Here is a 22,377-nt window from a genome sequence, read left to right as displayed (position 1 = left end):
CTTCGAGGCACAAGAGTCCTCCATTTAAAAATCGGTGAAGAAAGTTATTAATATCTGGCCCCCTAAATATTAATACATCCAATGACTCGTCACCTACCTTAGACAGTCCCTTGCGAATTGACCGCATATTTTAATCTATAAACTGGGAGCAATCGCGCGTAGCTGAGACGATGCATCAGCGGGATGTCGGCCATATGCGCATGTTAAACAGACTAATTCAGGACTAAAGAGATCTTGGCATCCCGGAGTGGCGACACGCGGGATGATTCGGGAATGCCATGTAACGGCACGGAGCCTCATAGGGCAGTAGATACATATATAACGAGTTTTACTTTCCGCCTGCTTCTGCTAGTGTCCGCTAGGCAGGGCCGAATACAAGGACTGCTTGATTCTTAAGTACTTAAACAGCTTCAGATCTCTAGACAATCGTAGCTAGGTTTTACCTTTTGTTCTTATTCTCAACTAAGCTCCCAGCTCGATGCGCATACCATCTTCACACGTTACGAAGGCATTGCGAGCGGAAACACATAGAAGACTACCTACCTACCCCAAGCATATCACACCACAATGAAGGCCGAATTCCAAAACTGGTGGCGGAGCCAGACCGTCCATCCATCTCGTCTCCAGCCCACAGTACCCATCTGCCCGTGCGCAGCTTGCTTCAACGGCACGGGACACGGTCAAGAAGTCTTTAGGGATCCTATAGATCCCGGCGAGGTTCTACCACCGAGAAGTAATACGAGCGCTGCCATTGTTGAGAAGCCGAGGGAGGAAGGGTCTAAATTAAAACTCGTGAAGAAGCCGTGGTATAAGCAAGCCAGCAGTCTAGCCCGCAAGCCAAGCATGGCAAGTGTGGCTTCAGACTTGGTTCCCTTATGCTCAACACCAACAACTTCAACTCAGCGAGTTAGTTTTAGTTCGGAGACCACGGCTTGAGATTCGATTCTGAGTTCATCAGCAAGGATGCTAAATCCCGAGCACCCTTGCAACAACGCCTCATAAGGCGACGAAGGAATGAAGAATACCCGCGTATAAACTTTTCGGCGCAAAGGAGTGTTTAGCGTTTTATTTTGTTAGCGTTCAGCTGTGGCTGCGGCAACTAGGTGAAAAATCTAGCCGCTACTTAGAGGTATTAATGTGTGGCGTTATCATGGGAACGGTTTACTAGAAAGGGGAAAGACGTATTGCCAAGTTTTGTGCGGGCTTACCCGTTCTGTCGGGGCTTTTCTTAGGGCGCTTAGTGGCTTATCGATACCCTAAAAGATGGATTCGTTAGGTGAGCAGGTGAGGTGAAATGCGCTTGTCGATCCTACATCATCGGCATGCGGCATGCGGCATGCGGCATGCGACTGACCAGATTTAGTTATTCGCTCATCGCGTTTGTACGGGGAGTTCCGAGGACGACGATACCCCAAATTAGAGTTTAACTTACACCACTCTACATAGATATTTTTCTTTGTTTGATATATACGAAGCTTTACTGTACATATGTGTCCGGCCCTTACTTCGACTGATTGCTTGGAAGTGATGCGCCAATCGAGAAAAGTGACGTCATTCATATAAGCTATCTATCAGACCATCGGCGGTTTCACCTTCGTCTCCAAGGCCTCACTTGGAGGTGACATTGCATGAAGGTCCTAACAGGCTTGAAGTGCATACCAATTAACCAGTGCATACCAATTAACCTATGCAAATCTCTCACCATTAGACACGCGACCACCATGGCCTCCAAAGTCGATCCGGCGATCCTAGAAGCGCTAGGTTTAGACGCGCAAGACACCAAGATCGCTTCACATGGCGGCTCGGGGTTCGCCTCGACTTTCAAGCTAAGCTCAACAGTAGACGGGAAGGAGAAGAATTACTTCGTCAAGATCGGAACAGGAGCCGATTTTGAACTCATGTTTAAAGGTTAGGGTGGGATGCCTCTATCCCACTGTATGATAAGACGCACTTGATAGGACGCTGATGCAGTACAGGGGAACACGTCTCTCTCAACGCCGTCCACTCCGTCGTCCCCAACCTATGCCCCCAATCCCACGCCAACGGCATCTGCCGAGAGAACCCCAACCGGTTCTTCCTAGTAACAGATTTCCTCGAGCTAGGATCATTCCGCCCGAATGGCTCGGGAGACTCCCTCGCCAAGAAACTGGCGAAGCTGCATACGACTCCCGCACCGATCCCAGACGGCTTCGATAAGCCCATGTTCGGGTTCCCGGTGACGACGTGCTGCGGATCATCGCCGCAGGATAACTCGTGGAAGACCTCCTGGGCGGATTTCTACGCTAATAACCGGTTGCGCGCGATCCTAAAGCAGGGCGTTGAGGCTAATGGCACGGATCTGGAGTTAACGAAAGCGCTGGAGAGGACGGCTAGTTTGGTGGTGCCGAGGCTGATTGGGGATGATCATATTACGGGTGTTTATCCGGTCGTTGTGCATGGGGACTTGTGGAGTGGGAATCATGGACGAGGGAGGATTGCGGGCGAGGGGGGTGTTGAAGAGGTTTTGTTCGATCCGTCGGCTGTGTATGGGCACTCGGAGTACGAGTTGGGTATTATGCGTATGTTTGGAGGGTTTGGGACGAGTTTTTGGAAGGAGTATGAGGGTTTGGTGCCGAAGGCTGAACCGAAGGAGGAGTGGGAGGATAGGGTGTTGTTGTATGAATTGTAAGTTGTGCTGTCTTCATATTGATGGCTTATTGTTCGGACTTTGTGAAGCTAACAACTATGCAGATATCATCACCTGAATCATTGGGCGTTGTTTGGTGGTGGGTATAGGAGTGGAGCGATGTCGATCATGAAGAAGCTTAACACGAGATACGGGTGAAGGTCAGATGTACTTTTTTTTTTCATCTGTTAGATTTTTGTCTTGTTATATTTATGGTCACCCTATATGGATCTGTAGTTGGGAGTTGACTTGATGTTAGAACTTAGAATAGTTCACCTAATAATTTTTTCCAATGAGACGGACAGCATGGACATACTAGAGTAGATTGTGACCATGTGAATTCTCTAATTTAAACTAAGAATTTACAAAATGTAGAAAGTAATGCAGCAGAATAATATCAGACTACATAAGACCATATACTCATACACCTCGGCGGAACTTCATAGCATTCGGAGAAAAGGGGAGCCAAGGAGCCGGCTGACTCATCCCGGGCGGCTCCGAATTTTGCCCTTGGAGGAATTTACCTTAAGCAGTCTTCCGTCCGCTAGCGGCGCAATTGCATCATTTTAATCTTTGCCCGCAAGCCAAGAGCTAAACCTCCTACCCTCCTCTCACTTCAATCTATGATACCTTCAAAAAAATATAAGTATAATTTACCGTGAGGTTATCCAGGAGAGAGGTCGGTATGGAGGATAGAAAGGCTTTCATAGTCGGTATCAGCGGGGCATCGTCCAGCGGGAAGACGACGCTTGCCCGGCTGCTGCGCGATGTGTTTCCGAATACGTTTGTCCTGCACGAGGATGATTTTTATAGACCCGAGACTGATTTTTTTTTTTTTTTTTTTTTTTTTTTTTTTTTTTTTTACATTTCATTGTTTCTGTCTATCTAAACGGATTTAAGAAAAAAAAACAGTTCAATGCTAACTAATTGGTGTCTAGACTCCCTTACAAAGAAGGCCTCCTGGATTGGGACTGCGCCGAGGCTATTAATATCCCGGACATGAAGCGCGCGTTGGAGCATATCCGCGCTCATGGTACTTTTCCTGTAAGCTCTTAAGGAGATATTGGATATATCGCTGCCTGGTTCTATCCTATACATGAATGAATTCAAGTTCCACATCGATCTAGCTTAGCATCGCTCTTGAACTGCTCATACATACATACAGCCTACCGAACCCCAAACTAACCCTCCATCCCAGCCTTTCGTCGACTCCAAAGAAGACCAAAACTCCATCGGCGCCTGCCCCGTCTCCGACGCCGCCATATCCGCCGCCAAATCCAAAGTATCCTCCTGGCTACAACCCGGCCAACCGGGCCACTCCATCCTGCACACCACCAACCTACGCATCTGCCTGCTAGACGGGTTCCTGCTATACTCGCCCCAGCTAGAATCCGGCCACATCCCCGCCCTCCTCGACGCCAAGCTCTTCCTCCTCGTCAGTAAGGCGCATGCGATCCAGCGCCGCGAGCGGCGCGACGGGTACGTCACGCTCGAAGGGTTCTGGGCCGACCCCCCGGGGTACGTGGAGAAGGTCGTGTGGCCGAACTATGCGGCGGCGCATGGGGGGTTGTTTGTGGACGGGGATGTGGAGGGGAGGTTGGATGTCGGGGTGTTGGGGGAGAAGGGGATTTTGGCGCAGGTTGGTGCTGGGTTGGATGTTGATATGGAGGTTACGTTTAATTGGGCGGTGGATACTTTGATGAGGGAGTTGGAGGGGGTGTTGGGGAAGGGGGAGGGAGGAGGAAAGGAAGAGGAGGGAAGGTGATGGATGGGTAGATGGGGAGAAGGTCTATGATGATATCTACCTAAAGTTGGCTTCAGAAGCAAAGAACACTTACTATTAAATCAAGACGTATCACTTGATGGTATATTAAGATACGATAAAAATATGTTTCAACTATTTACTTTTATTCCATGTTCTTCCCTTCATAATCTCATCCTCAAGAGAAGCGGTCTATCGGCATCATCGTAACTCCTTCAGGGCATTAATCAACATAATATAACTAAGGTATTCTAGCCTAGTAACGCAATTTCCCTATTATTCTAATAACCCATCGGGCATTCTAACATTCTTGAGATGCGACTTAAATAACTAGCTTCTAGATCACTGCCACGTATCCGTCTGCGACGACGAAGTAGCGCAGGTCTTGGGGACGGTGTAAGCGCGGTTGGGATCGGCTTCCCATGTTATGGAGCCGTCGGTGTTAACTACGATGTACTTGTACTCGATGGCCTGTCCGGCGGGAAGAGTGACAGTTGCCTGCCATAGGGGGTTGCTGGAGGTGTACTGCGAAGCGCTGAGAGTGATAGCTTCGCTAGTGTCCCAGTTACCGAGGGCGGCGACGTTACCCACTACCTTGACAGTCTGGCCGTAGGTCGTAGACTTGAGCTCGTTGAATGTGACCGCGACGGCGGTAGCAACAGTGCAGCTACCGGTAGTAGTAGTGGGTGTGACTGTAGGCAGCGTGATGGTGGTAGTCGGCACGGTGCTGGTGATGGGGGTTTGGTTGGCTGGGAAAGACGAAACCGTGGCCGTAGAGTATGATCCGCCCTGAGATGTCGCCTTGCAGACAGCGGGAACCGAAGTGGCGGTGGAACCTGCGCCTGCCCAGCTAGGGGGAACTAGACCAGCTCGTCGTGCAGCGGCGGTCAAAAAGGAGGCGTACGACCAAGTAAGGTCCTTAGCAGATAGCGGTGTGCCGCTGTCGCGGTTGTATTGCTCGGCAAGAGCGCCGTTGGAGTCTGCGTATTGGGAGACAACGTTGAAGAAGCCATCGGCATAGAGGAATACGGCATTGTAGATCGCGGTGTAAGTATCTGTACTGGCCTTGTACGTGCCAGCTGAGACACTCGAGACGAGGTCCTGGAAGAATGGCAGCGAGGTGGAAGTGACCGTGATGGATCCACTAGTCTGCCACACGTATAGAGCATCATAAAGCTGCTCTGCGGCTGCGAGTGTAAGGAGATACCATCTAGCATAGTCATTAGCCATGGGTGTACTTAGAAAACTAGCCAAGAGGGATACTTACGGGTTACCGTTGTAGTAGACATCTTCGGGGTATCGTCCCACAGCAACAGCTGATCCGCTGGGGATTCCTGAGTTAAGGCCGTAAATGTCACGGAATGAGTCTACAACGACCTTGTGGCTGGAAAGAGCCTTGTCACTGCAGGGCTGGAAAGTCGCGGCGTCGCAACCTAGAGCCGCGTCGAAGTTGTGGATCGAAGCTAGGATTACGTTGCCGTCCTTAGCAGATCGACCGTTGTTGACGTTGATATTGGCCAAAGCATAGCCGCTCGAAGATGACCAGAAAGTTTGCAAGAAGCAGAGAACGTGAGGCGCAATGGCATCGTAAGAGTCATAGCTTGTACCAAGGGTCTTTGCTAAGGCGCTTCCTTCGACTAGGGATCGGTGCTGGGCAGCAACTGTGAAGAAAGAGCTTCCGTTAACTTCCTCCCAGAGGTCGAAGCCGGTCTGGTTCCAGTACTGGGCGACGTAGGTGAGATCGTTGCGGATTATGGGCCAAATGCTGTTAGTAACCGTTGAATTATACCCGTTTGCAATAAGCCACTTAGAATAGCTAATCAGAGAAATGGCCCTCAGAGCGGGACCATCGCGTTGCGGACGGCCCCAGCCATCAGTGAAAGCGCTGAGGTCGACATGGTACTTGGCTTCTCCCAAACCCGTTCCATCGGATAGAGAACCTGACGGGTTGGATACAGTTTGCAGCGTAGCTTGGGAGATGATATAGTTCTGTATCTGGGTTTGTAGAGCCGCGTCGTAGCTGTCAGTGAATCTCTCGATTATAGCCTTGAAGACAAGAGCAGCATCTCTAGTCCAGGTGAAGAAGTCTAAATAATTAGCATATTGTGGTGAAGATTCAAGAGAGAAGTTTACATACAATCAGGGTCGGACTTAGACGGGGAGGCTATAACGATGCCTGCACTGGCACCTTGGGCGTTGCTCCCAGTCGATCCGATGTTACTAAGGAGCTTGTCTAGGGCAATAGGCTCTTCGGTGGCTATGAAACTGTCCACCGCTCTCTTAAGGATCACGCCCTCTCGTCGTACCCGAGAAGAACCGGGAAAGCCGAGGATGGTTTGGAAGGCAAAAGTGCCCAAGAGGAATAGAGAAGTGAGGCCCTGCATGATGGGTTCAATCAACGAGGTGCTGTTGCTTGCGAGAAGCCCTTGACTTGAGCTCTGTAAGACGTCCATCTTTTACTACTTTATATATACGAAGCTTTTCAGCAGCATCGTGAAGAGGCCCCTTGCCTCTTTCGGACACCTGACCGGATGCTACTCTGGAAGAGCTGTAGGACCGAATCTCAGGGGTTCCCCGGCGGTACTTCTCGGTCAATAGGGCGTAACCAGGTAAATCGACCTGGCGGTGTTTAATGGGGTTAATGGGGTCAATGCAACGCCGCGAAAACCAACTCCGCCTTGAAATTAAATGGCGTGAGTACAGAATAAGCTCAGTTCTATGTAGAATTCGGTGGTAAACAACAGCCAACCAAGCTTCAACCTGGGGTGACCTGGGGGCAAACTGGGGGATCTAGAATCGGGCCGCTCTAGGGGGGATGTTTCCAGGAATCGTCAGTACCGTGCATACGGGATGGGCGCATTCGACGGATTCGGCAATAGACCCCTGAATGCCTAGGTAGTCTAGGGCGTTAACAGGGACGGACTATGAGGCTGGATCAGAAGTAAATATATAAAAAAGTACATCAGCTACATGCTAACCCCATAGATTTAAATGTCTTTCATGCGGGGAGCATCGTCCCCGCATTATTCCCGCATTATTAGAAGTTGGAGTAGAATGTGAGGAATAAGGGGAAAGGAGTTGCAAGGGAATCCACAATCCATTGCTCGGAGGTCATCCGGTTGATACGTGTGCGATCCCGACTTGAGCCAGTGTAGCTGCTGACCTTTTTTGCGGTACGGACACTTCACAACAGAAGACTAATAAAATGTCCAATTGGATGAAGCTGTTAGAAAGCAATATGATTTTTAATAATTCATTCGATCTACATAAATTATTTACCAAACACATCGGAGTATTTCAGTACCTTATGTATTTAATAAGGTTTTAACCACAACTAAACCAATCAGATGTATGTAAACAGCTTTGCTCAGTGTCACATGCGCAACCATACCCCTAAACCTACCTACCTATGTACATGGACAGGTCAGGTACGCATTGTGCTTTTCTATATTCCGTATCGACCCGTGATATACCTCATCACACCACCTGTTCCTATCAAGTAGCTTCTAATACAAACGTGACCACGGCACATTCCGTTCTAAACCTAGGCATTATGACTTTCCTCGGCTTGTCAGTTAGAATCGTCATATGTATAAGACCCTGATGGTGCCTGAAAACCTGGAAACAAGCTAAGAGCCCTACATCTAGTATCCGCTTAACCAACTTGCCAACTAAACTTCCTATTATATGGACTTATTATAGGACAATTGGTCTAGCCTTAGCTCGTTCTAGTAATCGCATTACGGCTACAGACGGATCGCAACATCGACTCTGGCCCAGGAACTAGTCTGCCCGCGATGAGGCCGAACAAGAATATTCTAACCTCTCGTTGTCACGGACGATATACCCTCTAACCACCATAGCGCGTCGTCGCAGCTTCACTAGAGAAATAGGCGCATAGAGACGTGTTACGCGTCCGAGGTAGAGCCGATCACGTTATTGGCATTTTATTCTACGAGACTTAGCACGCGACATGAATACTAATAAATATCATCATTTCCAAACCAAGGCGATTCGTCTACCAGCGCTTAAAAGCGCAGAGATGAACGAATAGCCAAGACTTAGATTAACAATGGTATGTAAGATATCTTATGGTTTGCCTCAACCTCATAGATCAATGATCTCGGAAAAAAGGGGTGGAATATAAGTCTTGGAGCAAGACCAGTCCACCGAGTTACAGCCTTTACGGCGAACTCAGGCTTTCCAGAAATGCTCCTTACTCTGGGACCTGTCGATTGGATTGACATCATAAAAAAAAGGATGATTCCATATGTGATTCGAGCTGCCTCGACCATCAACTCTGAATTCGCGAGCGAACAGAGGACGATCGGGCACAGATCCGTGATTGTGTAAAAGGAAAGAAGAAGAAATTTCACAGAGAAAAATCTGAAATTTATTGTGCAGAGGCTGATGAGAAAGTGGGGCAGACTAAGATTCGTGCACTGACCACCTGCATTAGTGTTGCGACAAAGAGCCTTCCATTTGCAATGACTCTTTGTAGCACTGTACTTTGTAATCCGATATCTTATCCAGTGTCCTTATCATTATTTCCTAACTTCAAGTAAGCAATCGCAACAAATCGCAATAGCTGCAGACAACCTTGTCCCATTTAAAACCCTAGCCTCACGTATTTCTTCATTCCCGACAATCGAAAAGTAGCTATCGACGCGCGCTCAAGTTACCACCATCCATCATGGATGCCGCAGCGATAGAGGAGACGAATCGCCTCCGCGTTTCTCTAGGCATGAAACCCTTGCCCGTTCCTGGCGCAAGCGGTCCTCAGTTCAAAGAAAAGACATCCACGCCCGACGAAGACGTCGGAAGTACCCTCGAGACCCGAGAAGCAGCCGCGTACGATAACTACAAAAAGAGCAGAGATGCTGAAGAGGCCAAGAAGAAGCGTGAAGAGAAAACTGCTGCCATCAAAAGAGCCCGTGACGCCGCAAAACGTTTCGAGAACCTGCAAGGCAAGGGACTAGGCGAGGTTGATGATGGTGATGAGGTTGATACCAGATCGTGGTTGATCAGTCAAAAGAAGCGCCAAAAGCAGATCGAAAAGGCGCGGAAGCTAGAGGAGGAACTAGCGGCTGCCGAAGCTGAGGCCGCAGCAGCGATTAAGTACACGTCCAAGGATCTTGCGGGTGTCAAGGTTGGACACGAGATCGAATCCTTCGAGGACGGTGAAGAGCAAATCTTGACACTCAAGGATACCGACGTTTTGGGAGAGGGGGAGGAAGGTGACGAACTCGAAAACATTAATCTTAGAGAGCGAGAGAGGCTTGACAAGAAGCTCGAATTGAAAAAGAAGAAGCCCGTATACGATCCCCTTGCAATCGACGAAAATGGCGAGCGTAGCCTCCTAGCTCAGTATGATGAGGAAATCGATGGCAAGAGAGGCAAGAAGTTTACACTGGATGGATTAGGGAATACTGTGTTGAGTGATGATCTGGATAATCAAGCATACGGTGGACAACGACAAAAGATCAACCTCGATCTTTTTACAGAGGACAAGCCGACTTCGGATTACTTGGACATCTCAGAAATCAAAATCAAGAAGCCCAAAAAGAAGAAGTCGAAGTCGACAAGACAGCGCCCAGTAGACGAAGACGATATCATTCCGTTACCACCAGCAGAGCCAGATCAGTCGATGGACATAGATTCGGGTGCCGGTTTCGTCAACAAGAAGCGTAAGACAGACGACACAACATTCGCTGATGACGAAGATCTTCAGGCTACTTTGGCTGCTCAAAGAAGAGACGCTCTAAAGAAGCGCAAGAGGACGCGCCCTGAAGATATAGCGCGGCAACTACGAGAGGAAGCACAGACGCCAGAAGTTGATAATGATGCCAACGGTGCTCAGGAGGGTGGCCTCGTTCTAGATGAGATTTCCGAATTTGTTTCGGGGCTAAAGAAGGAAGATATCGAGGACCGCAAACCTCGTAAACCGAAGTCGCCTAGAGAGGCTCCGGTTACAGCTATAGAGGAGGACTCTGATGAAGACGAGCCGATGAAGGATGGGTACGACGAACATGATAGAGTTAAGCGCGAGACGTCAACCCCAGCAGAGACGGCCATCATCGGCGTTGATGAAGAGAAGACTATAGGGTCTGGCATCGGCGCAACCCTACAGCTTCTAAGAGAACGACAGCTCCTGAAGGACTCTGGTGCTGCTGAACTAAACGAAACGCAGCGCCAGCATCAACTGTTCGTTGCTGAGAAGAAACGAAAGTTGGCAGAGATCGAGCAAGAGGCCCGCAACCAACGTGAGCGTGATCGTAACAGTGGCAGGCTCGACAGAATGTCAGTACGAGAGAGAGAAGAGTGGGCCCGGCAACAGAACAACATGCGCGACCAGCAGACATCACGACAGCTAGTCGACCTCTTTAACAAAGGATACAAACCCAACGTGGAGCTGAAGTACCACGACGAATACGGCCGGTCGCTCGACCAGAAGGAGGCGTTCAAGCATCTCAGCCACCAGTTCCACGGCAAAGGAAGCGGCAAGGGCAAGACGGACAAGCGACTCAAGAAGATCGAGGACGAGAAGCGACGAGAGTCCCAGAGCATGCTGGATGCCAGTCAGAACGTCGGCATGAGTTCGGCCATGACACAGCAGACGAAGAAGCGGAAGGAGGCTGGTGTCCGACTTGCGTGATGGCGCTATATACAGACAGACTGCGTTAAAAGGTGCTTATTCCCTTACTTGTACACTTATCAGTTAGTAATTCAGAGCTGACACTGGTCTCTTCAAGTCTGCTGTTCCGTGATGTGCTACGATGATGTTTGCGCTCAAGCGATGTGGTGCCGTGACCTATGATTATGAAGCTATATCCCTTTTCCCGTGATCTAGTCTAATGTAGTATGCCACTGCCGCCATACTTTGCTGCCATACACCTACCGTATTACTATGCCAATATGATAGATGTCTCTATTATCTGTAAGTCGTCTGGATTAAAAAAGCATTTGAATCCCGTAAAGTATATGCTATAAGCGCAATAGTACGACCTTAGTGACTAGATAAGAATCTGATCCTTCATAATACGGACGCAAGGGTGTTTTAGTTATACTAATATGGTAAATATGAAGTAGCACACTTAGATCTAGGGAATAATATATAGTTCATAATTGAATATATAAATAAAAAGTCTAGATTTAATAGTATCAATGAAATACAAAGAATGCATATGCAAACATGAACATCCCGAGCTCAAGTGAAGTGGTATAACCTTGAGAAGGGCTAAATAAAAACATAACTAGTGGTTATAAGCAGGAACAATAGACACAGCAAGCCTAGGTAATTGACTTACATGCATAGCGCACCTATCCTATCGCCACACATTCTTCCGCTGCAGCCGTTGTCCCTGCCAACAATAAGACAGGAAAAAAAAAGAAATTCAGGCAGCGTCAACCCAACCAAAAGGACAGTAATTGCCAAAGTGTAAAAAAAAGATAATAAAAAAGTAAAAAAGTGCAAAAAGAAAGGATCCCTCGGGCCGGAATCGAACCAGCGACATTTCGGTAACAATTTTTCACAATTACAGCCGAACGCCATAACCAACTAGACCACCAAGGGCGGGTGGGGTTTAATGCTTGCTCTGAGAGGAAGTGGACTTCCTCCCGAGGGACAGCTGTTGAAGAATGGGCGTGCTGTTGGGGTTTATAAATGCTGTTGTGCGTGGTTTTTTGTGGCCGGAGTTTGGCCGATTTGTTCTGTTTCGATGTGGTGAGTGTGTGTGGGGTTGGGGTGGTGTGTGCACTTGGGTACGGGGGTACATGATTTTCGTGCATGGTGCACGGTTGCCGGATTGTGAGGAAGGTGCGCACGGACTGGGTACTACGGTACGAAAATTGTGGACACCTATGTACTTAAGTACACATGTAGACGGCGACTGCCTCAAAACAAAATACTGTGTGATCCTGTGATTCTACGGCCATGTGAGTCAGGTACGTTGATTGAAAATCGACGTGATTTCGATTTAATTATTCTGATTAGGAGACGTACCAAGTACCTACGTACTGTTGGTGATTGAAAGATCACTGCTTGATCTTGATTACAAGTCGTATGTACCTAAGTACCTGCCGCATTAGAATCATTTGAACATAGAGGCATGAAATCAGAAAGCCACTTAGAGTCAGTCACGTAGTATTTGCGCCATATGTTTTTACAGAAATACAATTTTTGGTATTTGTTATCTATGCTAAGGTGTTTTTCTAATTTGATTTGCCTATGTGTGTGTGTGCATGCGTGGAAGAAACTGTATAGGGGGTACGTGGGAAACATAAGGGGTAAGGGGTAAGGGGTAAGGGGTAAGAAACAAGATACCATAGGGATATCCAAGAGTTGAGGGTATACGTTTAGGACGAACATTGCTTCAGGGAAGCCAGATCAACGGTGGCTCCAATCCTACTTGACTTTGTACGTGCCGTTCAACGCATGAGACCTCAAGACACCCGTATATCCCCCATGGTTGACATGTTTAAGCATCGCTATATGATCATTGCAGTGTTGATCCTGCTCTCGAAGTCCATGTAGTAGGTAAAAGGGGTAAGAAATGACACCTAAGTCATTTCTATCTTACCTATAATGAACACGAAAAACAGTTAGAACAAGCAAATCCATAAGCTCGATGATTAAGTCTGCGTCTGGCCGTCTTTTCTGGGCTTGTGGTCATCATCCCTCTTGTCATCCTTCTTGTGATGCTTCTTGTCCTTACCATCATGCTTCTTCTTGCCGTCGTCCTTCTTTTTCCCACCGCTCTTCTTCGAGTTTCTCCCAGACAGCTCGTCAAGGACAGCGATTAACCCCTCAGCCATTTCAGCAGATATGGGCACGGCAATCTTTCGAGACAAGGGGGCTGTTGGCTGACTATTATGCTTACGCCGCCTCTCGTCGGTCGTGTCGATAGACTTCTTCTTGGCCGCGGTCTCCTCCGCGACATGTGCCCGACGATTGAAGAGGTGGTTGTTCCCCCCGCGGCTCTCTAACCCGGCCATGGACAGCCGTAGGTTGCGAAGGCTTTCCGCGGTTTCTGTGACCTGAGTAGAGTTAGCTAGCATGGAAAGCACTGGAGGAGAATGGGAGACGGGAGGTCTCGGCTCTCTCGGGTCCGACGTTGGTGGTACTGAAGCAAGGCCACCGGCCGGCGTGGTCTCGTCTCTGTGCCCATCTGGTGATCGACGCAGAGATCGAATACGATCGTTGTAAGGGACACGGGTGTCGCCTGTGTAAGCTGTCCCAGTAGAAATGGAGGAGATGGTGGTGGAGGGATATCTATCATTCGCTCCCGGCTTGGAATTAGGTGAGAGACGTCCACTGCTGTGAGACATGATGGGCAGATGTCCTTGAGGATTTTTGATAAATTGTTCTGTAGGATCGGCTGTTAATAACGAATTCCGAAGATGGACTTACTGCGTTCAAGTCTCGATAGGGATGATACTAAAGAAAGCTCGACTGGAGATGAGTTGATACCCAGAAGTAAAGTTGCTCTCGGTCAGGCTTATATATGCTGGTATGACCTTTTGGTAACAATGAAGATTTAATATTACAGTCTATTATAATTTCTTTCAATGGCATTGTATTCCTCTTTCTTGCCCAACCGCTTTGTTCGCTAAGACACAATTCAGTCGATCAATAACCTACGAGCCATAGATTCCTCCGCCAGAACAATATTAGAGCCGCTCTTTGTCTATGTTACTTGGGATTCGGATTAGATGTTCTTCCGTGGTCAAATCCATATGATCAATATCAAATATTCTCGGGTTAGAATTCCATTGTTTCCTACTTGGGTTTAACTACTAATTTCGAGATATACGCCACAAGAATTCCCATTTTTAATTAGCTATCTACTTTCTTTGTCTACCCTCGTAAATTAGTCGATAATTAATATTTAATTCATAAAGCACAGTAGGAAATTAGCTTAAACTTGGAGTGAATACTTAATTACACATGAACGTTTTACTTTTATCCATCGTATAGTTACTGTACGGTCCCAGCCAATAGTAAAATTCCTTAATCTGTTTTTTATTGAATCAGAAACCAAGTTGCCCAAAAAGGGTTTAGCAAGGGAGGCTTTCGGGGTTGATTCTAAAAAACCGGAGCCTTCCGGAGCTGTCTAACCTCCTCCGGGGCCGGCCCCGGGGATCACTATAGCCAAATCCCGTAGAATCAAGCTCCGAAATTATGATCTTTTCGGGATAGCCCCGGTTGCTAAGCCTAATATAGTAAAATCAACCCTCATAATACCTGATTCCTTCCCTGATTGCACCTGATTGCACATACTGTGACCTTTCACGATTTTAACCTTCTAGCAATCCTCCTGCATACGCACCTAGTGAATCATATGAGGTGCACTCTAGGTTTGCACCTTTACTGATTGTGCTCTGGGACATTATTCTATATAAACATCCCACCCCCAAGGCATTTTCTCCCATCTTCCCCCATCACACATCTCCATCACACACCAGTCTTGATCATACATCCAACATTCCAGACCATTCACCTTTCCTAGCCATCCATCCTTCTTGACCATACAGTCTTCTCAATCATACATCTTCATAATAATTCTTCTTGATCATACTTCTTGATCATACATCACTCTTAATTAAGTCTTCGCGACCTATTCTCTCGGTTTCGTTTCAATAACACGTCTTCACCATAGAGGACCTTCGTTCTTCATACAGCCTTACCTGTGAGTAGCTCTGCGCACTATATATCCCTATCCCTCTGCTCTATTGCTGCCGCTCTTGATACCACATCCTTACCCTGATCTACCTTGACCTATCTTGACCTGCCCTCACCTACCCTCATCATCACCATCATCATGAATGTCTGGCTCTACTATATAAGTAGCATGATTGCACCCTACCACAGAATTCCTTCCACTACCATTCTATCATATACTGTCGCTACCATTGCTATTATCACCCACTACTATGTCATCTCTTATCTACATTCATCAAACCGAATGTCTTCTTCCGCCCGTGTTACCTATTCCTCAAAACCCTCGTTTGCTATGATGCGAAGATGCTCGCTTTACTACTACATCTTATTCTTCTTTATTACTAAACACTACTCCTAGGCTCGTCGTGCTCTATAGCCTATTTACAGTCGAACAGCATACAAGATGTCGGCCACTCAGCAGCCCCGATCTCTCCTACCCGGTAAGCCATTCTCTCTTTCACTACTCACATTCATCACCTACCTTTCGATAAGTTTGGAGAATGCCATGACTCACCATGGTTCTGATAACCTTCTATTCGGACTGATTTCTTACAAACCTTGTCTCCATTGCTGTCTACCTTGGATATAATAATGCTAATCATCTATTAGAATTTACCTTGGATCTTATCCCCAGCCGCAATGCAAACCGAACGAACCCCTTCTACCGCTTACCCAAGGAGGTCGTATGCATGGTCTTCGCCAACATGGCCACTTGGAAAGATTTCAAGGCAGCAGCGGCCACGTGCAGACAAGCAAGAGCGATAAGCCGACAGAACGAGCAGTTTATCGCGTGCACGTGGATCGACAATATGCTGCCCCCTTCCGTCCGAAAGCTCGGAATCATGGCCGTCGCCTCCCGCATGTTCGACGAAGATGATGTGGAGGAGTTCATCGAGAAATACATCTCACATGAGGGCGACTATCCATACACGTACAAAAGTATGGAAGTGGCTTCTGCTTTACCGGATCTCATCGAGGCGGCGGAGACGGTCATGATGACAAAACTTGAAAGAAATCCTTATCCATTTCGCTATCCCAGTGGTGACTCGACGCCAGCGGAATATGCGCGAGAGCTGCGAGCATGCTTCATGATAGAAACGGCAAGAAATCTTTTCAACGGCTCTGAAGAGGATTCAGATGAGGAGACGTTCGGGGAGAAGAAGCGCGCATACTGGACGGCTTTCTCTAAAGTCGAAGTGCAAGCGGCAAGAGTCATGTTTGACAGTTATGAGCAATGCCTATTCAAAGGTGTGTCACAACATATAGCCCCATGAGGTAGCGTGTACTAATCGGAACTGGCAGCTCTCGGATACAACGGGCCCAACTGTTGTGTTAGGGGCAGGGATATCGAGAGGGAGCATTTTTCCAATGCAGAAACTCGTTCCCTCGCCCGAGTGTTTTCAATAGAAGCTGGATTGATCCAGTTATGCAAGTGGTCTAGCAGAACAACCAACCTACATTCCTCATTCCACAGCTTCCAGTCCAGAAGAGGTGGACAGCATGAGGGATATCAGCATTTTGACGAGTTTCTAGAAAACGAGGACACGGTCTTCGCCCAATCCCCATTCCAGCCGGACCCGAAAGCGATCAATCTAACCACTCGTAAAGAATTCTTTGAGTCAAATGACCTTGAAGAGTTTTACTTCTGCGAATCCGATCTGCAAAAGGTCCTCTCTTGCCAAATGTTCTGGAGCCAGGACACCTTCACGGCCTGGAGACGGCATTTAGAAGAGTGTGATCCTGATAGGTGGTGGACTGATCCGGCTGAGAATGAGTCTGAGTCTGAGTCTGAGTCTGAGTCTGAGTATGAGCCCGACGAAAGAGAGGTGTACAACCCAGACAACTATGAATTCGAGACGATGGGTGATTACGAGCTTGGTGAGGAGTTATGGTGCCGTTGGAGGGATTCTTCTACAACCATGGGCTTTCAGGAATGGATGGACAATGAAATAATGTGTGGGGAGGGGGACTCTGAGGATGAGGACGAGTTCTACAATTAATGGTAACTGAAAAGGCTCCGAATTAGGGATGATGTTTATGACAAGAGGCCTAGCATGGCAGTTTATGTTATATGCATAGAGAAACGAGTGCTGAGCGTTGACTGTTGAGTGTTGACTGTTGAGTGTGTTGATGATGTGATGATGTGATGATGCGATTGAAACCTATGGCCTTGCATGGTATCGAAACCGACTTGCATTGAAGACTTGCATTGAAGACTTGCATGACAGACTTGCATGTAACATTGATCGCTTATAGTTAGCTGCTTACTGACGTGACGTCACATAGCACCTTTGCTACTTGCAGGAGGACTCTTTTACTGTTGTGTACTGTAGCAAATTAGGAGATAGTTAATGCCTTTTTAAGCTTGTGCTTGGGCTGCATAGAGATTCAAGTTTCCAATTCACCACCATTCACTGAAATTGACAAGCCTACTATAAAAAAAAAACTACAATGCTGAACTGAAGGGAAAATAAAAATAAAAATAGTAATGAATAAATAAAAATATCTCCGGTACGGGGAATCGAACCCCGAGCTCCTCGGTGAAAACGAGGTATGTTAGCCGTTACACTATACCGGACTTTTATGGTCATTCTTGTTTTCAATGCGACATGATTTTTGGCGTCTTAGTACATATTATATTAGTAGGTGTGCGTAGGCGAGCAAACTATTGGTTGCTGATTAGCATAGTGGTCCGCCTGTGCTATTTTAGCTTGCAAAAAGAAAGTCTTGCATGTGAAAATGAATGTCTGGGCATTGAGAAGAATGGATAATTATTGAAGTTACGCCTATGGCTTTAAATGCGACAACATCTATCCTAATACTTTCGCAATCTTTCTGATTATAGAGTAACTAGCCAGTTTCTTCAACTGCCTCAACATTATCAATTCCTTTATCCCCTGCCTTCGTTTTCTTCCCATTCATTTCATCGCGAAAATATCCAAGCAAACGCAAAGCTGTTAGGTTCTTCTGCCACCGAGCGTAGCTCCCCAAAAATCTTTTATACTCAGCTCTCCCACCGAAGCATATCCTAAACCCAAATTCCCTCTATAAACAATTCAACTTACACAATAGAAAGAAAAAAATTCACCATAAATTTAACACCTCCCACCAACACGCCCAGCCCGTATCCCAATCACAATCACGGCACCACCTTCGCCCACCTCCGTCCCCTAACCCCATCCTTCTCCTTACCCACCTCATCCGCCAGCCTCATACCCGCATACGACGAAGTCGTCGCCCCGCGCTCCCTGCTCGTAAGATAGAACGTCACGATCAGCGCAAACACCAGGATCACCATCCAGATGGCGATGAGCTGGGCCGAGCGCTTCGGCCGCGGGCCGTAGGGCGAGTAGAGCTTTGGCATCTTAGGCATTATGTATGTCTGCGCGTAGTGTAGTGTGGTGTAAGTGTGTAAATTTGGATGTGAATATGAGTAGTAAATATGCTTAACTGAGTGGCTAAGCTGAGGCGCCGGTGGTTGGGTACCTAGTTAGGACCCAGATCTTGACATGGTACAAAAGAATAAACAAACGCAAGTTTTATTTCGAACCCTGGATCTCAACCGGCTCGGTTTAATCAATTTGCCCTCAGTTCTAGATTTGTAGCTGATATTGTTGAAGATAATTGAGGTGAAGCTTCTGGGTTCAAGCTCAAGGCCGATCGATATATAAAATTATGTCATACCCCCTTAGTCATCAATTACATCTAGCATCTAACTTCTCCAATCTTTGAAGTTGAAGGCCTCACTTATCATGACGATGAGGGAATATTAGAATTAAAACTGCATAGCTAGATTTATAGTCTTCTATTCATTCGTAGGATGTTAACCATGCTGAACGTCAAATCACCACTTCAAACCAAGTCATAGTCCCTTGGGGTTTCTCGAGCAAATTATCAGCAACATGATATGTATTGAGTCTATCATTCTCATCTTATGTCTTGATAATCAAGTAATCAATTACGCTGTTCCTGGTTGAGTGTCTCTCAACCTTCCTAACTCCCTAACGCCAACCCGCAATTTGTCAAATCATCATATCTGTACACTCGCACCAATCCCTTTACCTTGATACCAAAGCGATTCCTTCCAGTTCCCCAGCCGCACCTCTACATTGGCATATGCATCCAGCTTGAGCTTTCCGCCTATCGCTTTCTTCACAGCATCGTAGCCAACCGAGTCCAGGGACCACGTTACTGGTAGTTTCGGCGTTTGGGATTTTCCAGGTGGTGCCGAGAACGGCAAGTCGTAGACGATCTGCCCTACCGGCTCGGTGTGATTATATAACGCGGTAGCGTTGACAAAATCTAGATATAATGTGTTGTAATGCAATGGTGATACAAGAGTAAATGTAGCCGTCGATGAAAAGACGTGGAAAGTAGCATCTCTAATGAAGTGAGTCCTCTCTTCAGGGGTATCCCCAGGCAAACTCAGCTTGGGAGCGGCGAGGGTCATATTAAATTTTGATAAGGCTTCGCAGATGATGGGTTGGCCTGGAATGCTATTTCGATGTGGCTTTACAGTGATGCTCGTGTTCCAGCCTGACAGGTACTGTGATATTAGTTCCCGCCCAACTTTTCGACCGTGGGCGCCACCCATTGGTGGATTCCATTTTGCGGTGACAAGTATGTTGGAGTTTGGACCTTTGTCGATATATAGATCCTCTACTGTAGCGCTCCCGATGATCGAACCATTGCTTAGAACGTGGATGTTCGCATATGGTACATGAGCTGTATAGAACGTCGGATTGGTAACATTGACTAAGGCTTGCAACGTTATCGAGTCTATTGTCGTGTCCAAAACCCTGAGAGACCCGACCTTTGGTTCGATACTGCCAATAGCACCCTTGGGAAGGGCTGAGGGTAAGTTAGCACATGCTACTATGTACGGGATTGGCGGAAGGGCAAGGAATTGCACCTCTAAGAACGAGCCGCCCTACTGGGCGGATTATCTGAGAGCGACTAACAGATTAGGATAGCGAAGACGGACGTTTTACTGGAATTTTGCCCTCCGCGGGAACCTCCTTTAGAGTAAGGTTTCCTAACGTGGTTTGCACCTTGATATCCACCAGAGCGTCAACATGTAAACGGACCGGCTCGATGCCAAATAATAAGGCACTGACAACTTTGGCAAAGACCGTACTGTCGGTGATGTTGAGGGGCGCATCGATAACGCGGGATTGGATTTTGAGCATAGGCCCTTCGTCTCCCTCGCCTTCAACCCTAGTGGAATTAGCGTGTTGCCATTCTCGTATGTTTAGTTCTCCCATTTTCTTCGACTTGTAAAGCACGTCCGCCGTAGCGCGAACGTTCGTCACGTCTATACCAAAGTTCATATCGGAAGGAATGCTTGCGGTAACTAAAATGGTTCCTGAAACTGTCGGGTTGGAGTCTGGGGCGCCGGGATCAGGTAGAGCAAAATTGACATCAGTCAAGGAGAAGTTCCTAAGTAGACCGTCTAAGGTACGCCCGGGAAACGGGACAGGTACTGTTACGCTAGAAAGTATGTCTGCAATCCACTTCGGCGTGTCGCCATCAGGATGACGACTCCCACGGACGAATAGTGTAGCGGGATCGCCATGCATATATTGCCGAAGGATATTATCTAAAGGTGAGGAAGTAGAGTCCGGGCAAACGTGAGTCAAAGAGTCAGGTAATTCGCGGATAACTCCTTTAACATCGACCACGACATCAGAGCGTGGTTCTACATGAACCTCGCTCGTAGCCGCTTCCGCTACTAGGATAAAGGGGTCTGAACTAGCGCAACCGGGCACTAAAATGTCAAACGCAAGCTCGGGAATATCAAGTTCGACCGGATACTCGTTGAACGCCGCCAGTGCTACGTCGGCTAGCATTGTCCCCTTCATCGGGCCATCATCGACTTTAAAACGAGTAATATTATATTTTGGTATCGCAGGGACTTTGTTAGCTGTTCAGAAAATTAGTATATAGTTTAAGTAATTATATGCCTAGCTTTATCTGGATATGCTAGAATAAGGACTTCTTCCCAAAGTAGAGGGAAGCAAAGGAGCGGTAGAGTGATTGACCTTCAAATACAATCGATTCCGAGATGGCGTGCGTCCCTAGAGGGAAGATCCCAGATTTGAGACTGAGATCAGCCTGTCCGTTTAGACGCAGTTCGTCTAATCTGCCTTCGAACCATTCATTCGCAATTATGCGAATGCCTTCTGGATCGCCCGGCAGTATATCCGCGACGATGTCAAACTGTGTTACGTCGCCATCCCGCAAGTTAATCAATAGAGGCGGGACGATTGCGCTTCCAAGTAACACGTTGTCATATTTAGGAATGCGCACATCGACCTTCGTCTGCTCGCTTTCAAGCTGAGCTGCCACCCATGTAACGGCTCTTCCTACTCTTCGCACGTGATTGCTGCTAACTCTCGACCCATCTAGATGAAAGTTGGCTTGTACCCGAGCTCGAACGCCGTTTGTCGTAATAGATTCGAGGGAGAGGTTGGTAGGCTCAATAACGGCGGCTTGTTGAGCATACTCTTGAATAGCCTGGGGAACGACGAAGGCGAGAACAATGATGACGACGATGAGCGCTGCTAGTATGAACATCGCGATAAATGACGCCCATCTTCTAGACTTCTTAGTCAAACTGGAAGCGGGGGACGCATCGGTGGGGTGAGCTGGACTCGAATCTTCACTATCTACATGATGCTCCTCTTCTTCTCCATCTCCATCTCCATCGTAACGTGGCGTTGCTGTTGAATTCGAGAGAAGCGGCGTCGACTCGCCGGAATCTTCCCGCTCGTGGTACTTAAATTTTCCTTTCATCGCGGCCGAGAGTAAAGGCGATGCTTCTTCTTCTTCCGACATGATGACGGCTGGGGTGATATTGACGGATCACTATTTTAACAATAGATCAATCGCGGGTAGTTAATGAATAAGTGCTAACTAGCAGAATGGTGTAGGCATCATCGAGTCTAGAAATGTGGTATATTTGATAGACTACGACTAGTGATGTATAGTGATGTATTGTAAGACGGTTAAATTGATGTCAATGAAGTACGTTTGTAGAAGAGAATAAGGTTATGGGTATGAACTGGGAAGGGGTGGAGTAGTCGTCATCAACGGACAACTCGATGGTCCACACTAGCTGAAACGAGGCCCTTCGGCTGGGCAGGTACTGGGGCGAAGCCAACTCAACCTTCCGGCCGTTAAAGCCAATTAAAGAAAAGGGACACTAACGGTCCAGCATAAAGTGTATGT

At 47.4% G+C, this 22,377-nt stretch overlaps 10 protein-coding genes and 2 non-coding genes across 12 annotated transcripts; 5 read left to right on the top strand and 7 right to left on the bottom strand.

The window, feature by feature from the left end:
• Nucleotides 1-371: 371 nt before the first annotated feature.
• On the top strand, nt 372-1,282 carry F4817DRAFT_26505 (uncharacterized protein). The gene has a single exon (XM_049299351.1). The coding sequence runs from the start codon at nt 568-570 to the stop codon at nt 934-936; it is 369 nt and encodes a 122-aa protein (XP_049161346.1). The 5' UTR covers nt 372-567; the 3' UTR covers nt 937-1,282.
• A 439-nt stretch (nt 1,283-1,721) lies between these two features.
• On the top strand, nt 1,722-2,824 carry F4817DRAFT_313750 (fructosamine-3-kinase; the record flags this gene model as incomplete). The annotated part of the gene is made up of 3 exons (XM_049300295.1): nt 1,722-1,908; nt 1,977-2,664; nt 2,731-2,824. 3 exons carry the CDS (start codon nt 1,722-1,724, stop codon nt 2,822-2,824), a joined length of 969 nt encoding a protein of 322 aa, XP_049161345.1.
• Nucleotides 2,825-3,229: 405 nt separating this feature from the next.
• F4817DRAFT_330902 (P-loop containing nucleoside triphosphate hydrolase protein) lies at nt 3,230-4,551 on the top strand. The gene is made up of 3 exons (XM_049302450.1): nt 3,230-3,490; nt 3,604-3,709; nt 3,864-4,551. Exons 1-3 carry the CDS (start codon nt 3,351-3,353, stop codon nt 4,428-4,430), a joined length of 813 nt encoding a protein of 270 aa, XP_049161344.1. The 5' UTR covers nt 3,230-3,350; the 3' UTR covers nt 4,431-4,551.
• A 218-nt stretch (nt 4,552-4,769) lies between these two features.
• F4817DRAFT_357345 (carbohydrate-binding module family 20 protein) lies at nt 4,770-6,811 on the bottom strand (the record flags this gene model as incomplete). Its single annotated transcript, XM_049305910.1, has 3 exons — nt 4,770-5,637; nt 5,695-6,514; nt 6,565-6,811. 3 exons carry the CDS (start codon nt 6,809-6,811, stop codon nt 4,770-4,772), a joined length of 1,935 nt encoding a protein of 644 aa, XP_049161343.1.
• Nucleotides 6,812-8,941: 2,130 nt separating this feature from the next.
• F4817DRAFT_330898 (SART-1 protein) lies at nt 8,942-11,581 on the top strand. The gene is made up of 2 exons (XM_049302449.1): nt 8,942-11,114; nt 11,180-11,581. Exon 1 carries the CDS (start codon nt 9,121-9,123, stop codon nt 11,080-11,082), a length of 1,962 nt encoding a protein of 653 aa, XP_049161342.1. The 5' UTR covers nt 8,942-9,120; the 3' UTR covers nt 11,083-11,114; nt 11,180-11,581.
• F4817DRAFT_330896 (uncharacterized protein) lies at nt 11,572-12,049 on the bottom strand. Its single transcript, XM_049302448.1, has 2 exons — nt 11,735-12,049; nt 11,572-11,680 (listed from the first exon to the last, which is right to left on the bottom strand). Exons 1-2 carry the CDS (start codon nt 11,977-11,979, stop codon nt 11,665-11,667), a joined length of 261 nt encoding a protein of 86 aa, XP_049161341.1. The 5' UTR covers nt 11,980-12,049; the 3' UTR covers nt 11,572-11,664.
• On the bottom strand, nt 11,912-12,000 carry F4817DRAFT_t52. Its single transcript has one exon. It is a non-coding gene; the product is annotated as a tRNA-Tyr (tRNA).
• Nucleotides 12,050-13,058: 1,009 nt separating the features above from the next.
• Nucleotides 13,059-13,754, bottom strand: F4817DRAFT_313746 (uncharacterized protein; the record flags this gene model as incomplete). Its single annotated transcript, XM_049300294.1, has 1 exon — nt 13,059-13,754. The coding sequence occupies one exon, from the start codon at nt 13,752-13,754 to the stop codon at nt 13,059-13,061; it is 696 nt and encodes a 231-aa protein (XP_049161340.1).
• Nucleotides 13,755-15,465: 1,711 nt separating this feature from the next.
• F4817DRAFT_330894 (uncharacterized protein) lies at nt 15,466-16,879 on the top strand. Its single transcript, XM_049302447.1, has one exon. It carries the CDS (start codon nt 15,837-15,839, stop codon nt 16,419-16,421), a length of 585 nt encoding a protein of 194 aa, XP_049161339.1. The 5' UTR covers nt 15,466-15,836; the 3' UTR covers nt 16,422-16,879.
• Nucleotides 16,880-17,653: 774 nt separating this feature from the next.
• Nucleotides 17,654-17,725, bottom strand: F4817DRAFT_t51. Its single transcript has one exon. It is a non-coding gene; the product is annotated as a tRNA-Glu (tRNA).
• A 186-nt stretch (nt 17,726-17,911) lies between these two features.
• Nucleotides 17,912-18,790, bottom strand: F4817DRAFT_330892 (uncharacterized protein). The gene has a single exon (XM_049302446.1). The coding sequence runs from the start codon at nt 18,518-18,520 to the stop codon at nt 18,287-18,289; it is 234 nt and encodes a 77-aa protein (XP_049161338.1). The 5' UTR covers nt 18,521-18,790; the 3' UTR covers nt 17,912-18,286.
• Nucleotides 18,791-19,038: 248 nt separating this feature from the next.
• On the bottom strand, nt 19,039-22,376 carry F4817DRAFT_330889 (uncharacterized protein). The gene is made up of 3 exons (XM_049302445.1): nt 21,189-22,376; nt 20,132-21,070; nt 19,039-19,998 (listed from the first exon to the last, which is right to left on the bottom strand). Exons 1-3 carry the CDS (start codon nt 21,982-21,984, stop codon nt 19,178-19,180), a joined length of 2,556 nt encoding a protein of 851 aa, XP_049161337.1. The 5' UTR covers nt 21,985-22,376; the 3' UTR covers nt 19,039-19,177.
• Between the last annotated feature and the right edge of the window lies 1 nt (nt 22,377).

This window comes from Daldinia loculata (genome assembly GCF_022478755.1).
Source record: "Daldinia loculata strain CBS 113971 unplaced genomic scaffold F4817scaffold_11, whole genome shotgun sequence".
In the NCBI taxonomy this organism is placed as follows: Eukaryota; Fungi; Ascomycota; class Sordariomycetes; order Xylariales; family Hypoxylaceae; genus Daldinia; species Daldinia loculata.
This window is presented reverse-complemented; position numbering and strand designations above follow the sequence as displayed.

Coding starts and splice junctions, on each gene's coding strand:
- F4817DRAFT_26505 (XM_049299351.1), top strand. CDS start 568: ATGAAGGCCGAATTCCAAAACTGGTGGCGGAGCCAGACCGTCCATCCA.
- F4817DRAFT_330902 (XM_049302450.1), top strand. CDS start 3,351: ATGGAGGATAGAAAGGCTTTCATAGTCGGTATCAGCGGGGCATCGTCC. Junction 3,491..3,603: donor TTTTATAGACCCGAGACTGA/TTTTTTTTTTTT, acceptor ATTGGTGTCTAG/ACTCCCTTACAAAGAAGGCC. Junction 3,710..3,863: donor GCGCTCATGGTACTTTTCCT/GTAAGCTCTTAA, acceptor CCTCCATCCCAG/CCTTTCGTCGACTCCAAAGA.
- F4817DRAFT_330898 (XM_049302449.1), top strand. CDS start 9,121: ATGGATGCCGCAGCGATAGAGGAGACGAATCGCCTCCGCGTTTCTCTA.
- F4817DRAFT_330896 (XM_049302448.1), bottom strand. CDS start 11,979: ATGGCGTTCGGCTGTAATTGTGAAAAATTGTTACCGAAATGTCGCTGG.
- F4817DRAFT_330894 (XM_049302447.1), top strand. CDS start 15,837: ATGGTCTTCGCCAACATGGCCACTTGGAAAGATTTCAAGGCAGCAGCG.
- F4817DRAFT_330892 (XM_049302446.1), bottom strand. CDS start 18,520: ATGCCTAAGATGCCAAAGCTCTACTCGCCCTACGGCCCGCGGCCGAAG.
- F4817DRAFT_330889 (XM_049302445.1), bottom strand. CDS start 21,984: ATGTCGGAAGAAGAAGAAGCATCGCCTTTACTCTCGGCCGCGATGAAA. Junction 21,071..21,188: donor GGAATCGATTGTATTTGAAG/GTCAATCACTCT, acceptor TTTTCTGAACAG/CTAACAAAGTCCCTGCGATA. Junction 19,999..20,131: donor GGGCAAAATTCCAGTAAAAC/GTCCGTCTTCGC, acceptor ACTTACCCTCAG/CCCTTCCCAAGGGTGCTATT.